Raw genomic sequence first — 6,004 nt, 5'->3', positions numbered from 1 at the left:
AGACCGATTTTTAGGTTAAAATTTCAGGTACAAAATTCATTTTGGAATCAAATTAACGAAATTGAACAATCATGTCAACCAATTTTACGATAAAATAGAAATTCCTTTTTACAAAGTTTTGTTTTAAAAAGCTATTTTAACATATAGTCTTCTGGAATTTCAACGCGTTTGAAAACGTTATATAATGAAATTTGTTTGAAAGAGAAATGAATTATTTAGGATGCTGTAACAAAAGAAAATGATTTTCGCTGAAAATTCTTAAAAATGAATTTCAAAAATTAGTTCTTCTCATAAACACTCACAAGTAACTAAGATATGTGCTATCAGGATAGTTTTCTTGATCTTATAAAAAGAACTTATGAAGGGTACTTTCGAGTGCATACGGAAGTTTTAGCGATAAATGATACTTTGCTGAAAATAACTATGATGAAAGGTAATATGTCCTGAATCTTATTTATAAAAATACAATGAAAAACAATTTTAAGATCCATGCAACGACACTTATATTATTAAAACAAGTAATAATACAACTCTATAGGTATCGAAAATATTAATTCTGAGAAAGCTTAAAAATAAAGTTGATTTACAAGTATGCTACTTTAACATTTTCTTGCGGATCTTCTTGTAGGACAACTGGTGCGCTTAATCTTAATTTTTTTCCACCATCTCGATCGCTGGCATTTGATAACCAGCGTGTTATGTAAGAATTAAAATCTTTGACGGAAATATCTGCGAATTTTTGTAAGACAATTTCTGTAACGAGAAACAGTGCATTAGTTATGGAGAAGCAGTAAATAAAAATAAAAATGTTCTTAACATTATAAAATATGACAACACTTACCTTTCAAAATCGTGCACGTCGTTGTCTTTGAAAAGTTTTCTTTTCTTTGTCCTTTAGTGAACCGACCAAATCCGCTGTATTGCAACTGAACTTCCTTTGATATAATCATTGGCAAAACTGCATTTATAGCTGCTTTAAAGTCTTTCAGAAGCTTCGTATTATGTCGAATAAAAGATTTCTAAGAAAATGGAAAATATATACATAAATTAGCAATATCATACGGAAAAAGTGAACGTTCACTAAAAATATGGAAATAGTCCAAGGCAGGCGAATTAAATTACAATATTACTTGCTTGTACAATTTCGTAAACTTACTAGGGCAGTGGTCATCTCTGCAGATTCTGTTAGCTGTTGCTCAAGAGATAAAAAGTTTTCTTTGTTCGTCATTGGTAACTGAGGTAAAATTTCTCTCTCAGGTAAAGTTTGATCAACGTCATTCGCTGCTACGATCATCGCTTTTACTTCATTTATTTTGTTGTTCAGATCGTATAGAATTCTTCGCTTTACACTTTCAAGTTTCATGCCGAAGGCTTTAATTATTCTAGAAACGACAGCTGAAACATTGCATTGAAAGTAAGCATTGATGATATTGAGATTGATATTGAGATGGTATTGAAATATTTAAAAAAATGAAAAAGGATCTAGTAAAGGTATCCCTAAAAATGGCCATTGACTGATGGGCTTAAGTTGTTGAAATAAATGAATGAAAAACTTAGAAGATAAAAGTAATTTTTTTTACCGTTTTTAATCGCTTGTTCATTTGTATCATTAGTATCATCAGTTTGTGTCATTTTATTCGTAGTTGTAGTCTTCGATCTATTGGAGGTATTGCGTTTCAATTCTGTTACTATGGAATGATCCTTTGACGAGATAGAATTTTTGGAAGACGAATCCAGTGAACCTGAAAATAGCCAAGGTTTTAAAAATAAAAATTATTATAAGGAATAAAATGCAAGAAATAATGGATGCAGTAAAAATAACTACTTGATGAGTGATCGCTATCTAACGACATATTATTTTTGTCATATCCTGAATCTCTGTTTCTTTCTTGTAGTTTTCTATTGGCTAAGCCTCTTGAATCTGTAAAAAAAAACATTAGATATTAGTAGATATTTTCAATTAAGAATTTCTACAGCTGTATGCAAATTTTCGCTATACCACTGTTTTCACAATCGGATTCTGAATGTCTTTTAGGCTTTTTTTTGAGTGAAGAGAAAAAGAATCTTCGGATAACTCTGAATCTGATCGTTTCATCGACCTTTTTCCGCATTTCTGTGCATTCTTTGCAGCTGTCACTGAAACATAACGTCATTAAAATTTATATTTTCTGTAAATTGCAGAAATTCAGTTCTATAATCTTTTTTTAACAATTTCCTATATTAAAAAATGACATAAAACCTGGTTTATTGTTTTTTCCTTGCAAAGATGCCTGCAAAGGAGTAATTTCTTCCAAAGTTTCTTTTAAAGCATTTCCTGACAACTTTAGAGGCATCTCTGTGGGATCGTGAGAGTCACTTTGACGTTCATTTTCATGAGAGGTCTCACTTTGAAAACTGCTTTCAATATAGGAAGAATGATAAGATTTTGATAATCTTCTCAGGCCTTGACTGTGGCTGCCTGCAAGAAAAAATATTTAAATTCAAGATTGAGCAACACTTTTATTGGTCAGAAGTGCAAATTTACATATAACATCACGGTTAAAACTGTCACTTACGGGCCTCTTTTACTAATCTGACTTCAAACTGCTGCCAGTTAGTTTTATTCGGTTCCTGGCTTATGGATACCCATTCCTCCAAAAATGGGTATTCGGTGGCATGCGGGTAGAAGCACATAGTTTTGTTGTCGCTTAGTGTAAACCACGAGCGCGGAACGAGGTCCACATCTTTTGTTCTTGTCCCGCTGTCGCTAAGAAAAACAACGACTACGTGTGTTGTATCCTCTCGTAAAAAACTTGACTTTTCCATAATCTTAACTTAGAATGACCTGTAAAATTATGTAATTGTTCCAAATATGTTGAATATATAAATCACTCGCAACAAGTTAACAACTCCGCAAATAGTAGGGTGAAACATTACTTCTGAAATAATAAAGGATGACTAGATATGAGCAAAACAAATTTATTATGAAAGGAAAATAAAAATTATAACATCTGCAAGAGTCTAGTCTACAAATACTTACGTACAAATTTTTTTGGGAGTTAAAGTATTTTATTTTGCTAAGTCATTATTATAGAGATTCAAAAATTATGGAGGAAGCTGACAGCAATTTTCTTGCCATTTGCAGTCAATACAACAAATTTTCCCTTAATTTGTCTAAAATCAAAAGTCTTCAGTTTCTTTAATTCAGAACATAATTCGTGAACACCTACTTCTTCAGAATTGCAAGGGTATTGAAACAGGTTTTTTAAAAATATTTTGTGACCTTTAAGGGAAACAGATCCATCAGATGTGTCGGAAATACTCGTTATGCGAATAATTTTTCCATTAACCAATTGTACAACGTTATCCGGATCACATGGCTGAATAATCATATCCTTATACACTATACGCTTCACGTTGTCTTCATTATCGCCTGAAGCGCCCTTATGTAGTTCCACGATTAAATCTTCATTTTTATGTATGTGTTTACTCAGTGGATGCTTCAGTTCCAGTAGGTCTGGTGCGACTGGACAAGAATGAATTTCTGCAACACGTCTTACTACCTGCTGAAGAGGCTTACTGTTTCCTCTTATTATCCTCTTAATCCAGCGGAGGCAGTTTTCAAATACGAAAGCAGAAATCGCAGGTAATTCTACCCCGGTGTACTCGACATCATCAGCAAGATGAATTAGGTTATGGATTATGATGTTTTGCGAATCCTCTCCGTACAAACTTGGAAATAACGTGACAAACGACTTTAATAACAATCTTGCGTATTCGGTGTGTGTGACGGCCAGTTCACGACTGCAGAGTATGCGAGAAGCCACAAAAAATAGCATGAAGTGGTCATACATATCTTTTTTCAGAGTATTGTGAAGACATGCCACACTGGAGTAATGTAAGAAGAAACGGTATTGGGTCGCTTTCCAATTTGATAGATCATCTAAATCAAATTCTTTTCTCTGAAACTCATCAGAGACCTTCGTCAGATTTAGAAGTAGACGGCGTAAGTATTCACGTTGACTGGCACTTATTTTAGTTAGGCGATTCTTGCCTGAAAGCCATTCCTCTAGTAAAAACTTCATTACTCCAATATACAATAAATGCATTGAGTCCAGCAGAAAACCTCTCACGGGATCAAACCCTGGAATATTTAATAAAGGTGTTCGACCATTGTGATGATCTTTCTGATGCTGTTTGCGGAAAGACCTTTTCGTTCGTAATTTCGCATTGACCTTGGCATATACTCTCTTCTTATTACCTCGTCGATTCTTAATTGACGTTCCTTTGACTTCGCAACGTTCACAAGCATAAAATTCGCCATGTCCTTTAGTGCACTTCAAGAAAGCACGAGCAGGAGTGTCACAGACAAAACCGAGAATTTCAATAGTAAAGTGTTCACTATCAATGTCTATACCATCTCTAAGAAGTTCTTTCATTTCGGCAATGAGGTCTTTCAAAAACTTGTCCACAGATTTCGGCTTGGACTTTCCACAAAACGCAGCAACTAGGAACGGAGCCGATTCATATTCCGGATCAAAAACAAGCATCAAGATAGGCCAAAGTTGTTCAAGAGAGTGATTATAAACTGGTAGACCGTATATATTTATCAATAACTTTATTGTATGTTTTTTATAAATTTTTGGTGAAATTATGCGCTTCAAATTATCCGCGACTCCAAAATAAACATAATCACCGTATTCTTTTTTGCCTTTGCGACACTTCGCCTTCATTTTTTTAATCTTTTTTTTTGTGTAGGCATTGCTTTTTAATAAACTTGCTGCACTTTTTGGAAGCTCTATATAACCATCTTCTCTCAAAATTTGCAATAAATCCGTGGTCAATTCTTTTGTTGAATGTGATATGTGCCGAACAAGCTGTGCATGAATTTTGTCTCGAAATGAAGATTTCACATTTTCTGTGTTCTTGTCATTAATTCCGCTGGTATAGGCCTTGAAAGAATCTGTGTCGTTTAAACCCGAAGAAGGAGACTCTCTAGAACTACTTTCTGCAAAATTTAAATCATAGTCATGTCTGAATGCTGAAGGTTCAGGAGTTAAAGAATACCATGTGGATTTTTTACTGCTTGCAGAATTTTCATCATTCTGTTCAATATTGGAACAAGAATTCGGTTGTTCATTTAGTATAGGTTCTAGATTTTCTGTAATTGATTTTGGTGGCTCTGCTGGGCATTTCCGCTTAACTGCAGGTCCTACATTTTCTGAATTATTTGAATTTATTCGTTTTAGCTGTAAATATTTCTTTCTTCGATAATACGTTGACATTTTAATAATTTTCTATTGTTAACAATGGCAATTTCTCGAATTTCTTTTAGACGGTATTTTTAAACCTGCCCAAAAAATTAATAATAATTATATACATGTAAAAAATGTATACAAAATATTATTTAAAAAATGAAAAAAGAAGCACAGGTTTGTTTCGTTATTTTTTCTATTTCATCGCTAAAAAATTCTGAATTTTTCCAGAAGGGAAAATTATACACTAACATAATTTCACATTCCATTGGAAAGATACGAATATTGGTAATAATAAATTGAGATTATTTGTACTTAGAATAAAAACTTCTCGAAGTCTGTCTCAGGTAAAGTATTCTCTCATACATGTCTGACAGACTAATTTATTTGTCTTAAAATCAAATGAACTATCCTTGTGCGTTATGATTCCAAAATATACGAAAAATTACACGTGTGAATCCATGTACATTTCCGTATTTGTTGTTAAGTGCTAAATATTTAAAAGTTTAAAGGAAAAAAAGGAATTTTCATCAAATGGTCGAATTTTCAACAAAATAGTTGAATTTTCGATCAAATACTTAAATTTTAAACCGACAAATACGAAGTATACGTAGCCTATTAAAAACGTTACTGAAGTCTTTAGAACCAACCTCTATCATACTTTGCCGTCCAAATACGCCCACCCCCTGCTTCTTTTTCTCACCCTTCATTCTTCACCTCCCATCTCTTCCCGAAATTCTTCCTCCTCTACTTCCTCCTTTCCTCACTTT

The 6,004-nt window shown here is 33.3% G+C and overlaps 1 protein-coding gene across 2 annotated transcripts; it reads right to left on the bottom strand.

Moving 5' to 3' along the window:
* Positions 1–563: 563 nt before the first annotated feature.
* On the bottom strand, positions 564–2,454 carry LOC117172953. 2 transcript variants are annotated; one of them, XM_033361274.1, is made up of 7 exons: positions 2,387–2,454; positions 2,000–2,136; positions 1,826–1,921; positions 1,581–1,742; positions 1,157–1,395; positions 842–1,019; positions 564–753 (listed from the first exon to the last, which is right to left on the bottom strand). In XM_033361274.1, the coding sequence occupies exons 2-7, from the start codon at positions 2,109–2,111 to the stop codon at positions 584–586; spliced, it is 957 nt and encodes a 318-aa protein (XP_033217165.1). In that variant the 5' UTR covers positions 2,112–2,136; positions 2,387–2,454; the 3' UTR covers positions 564–583. The 2 variants fall into 2 exon arrangements, with proteins under 2 accessions (XP_033217165.1, XP_033217156.1); XM_033361265.1 differs by lacking the exon at positions 2,387–2,454 and adding an exon at positions 2,240–2,355.
* Positions 2,455–6,004: the final 3,550 nt, after the last annotated feature.

The sequence above is a fragment of the Belonocnema kinseyi genome, chromosome 1, assembly GCF_010883055.1.
Source record: "Belonocnema kinseyi isolate 2016_QV_RU_SX_M_011 chromosome 1, B_treatae_v1, whole genome shotgun sequence".
Classification (NCBI taxonomy): Eukaryota; Metazoa; Arthropoda; class Insecta; order Hymenoptera; family Cynipidae; genus Belonocnema; species Belonocnema kinseyi.
Note: the sequence above shows the minus strand (reverse complement) of the source record. Positions and strands in the feature narration are given on the sequence as shown.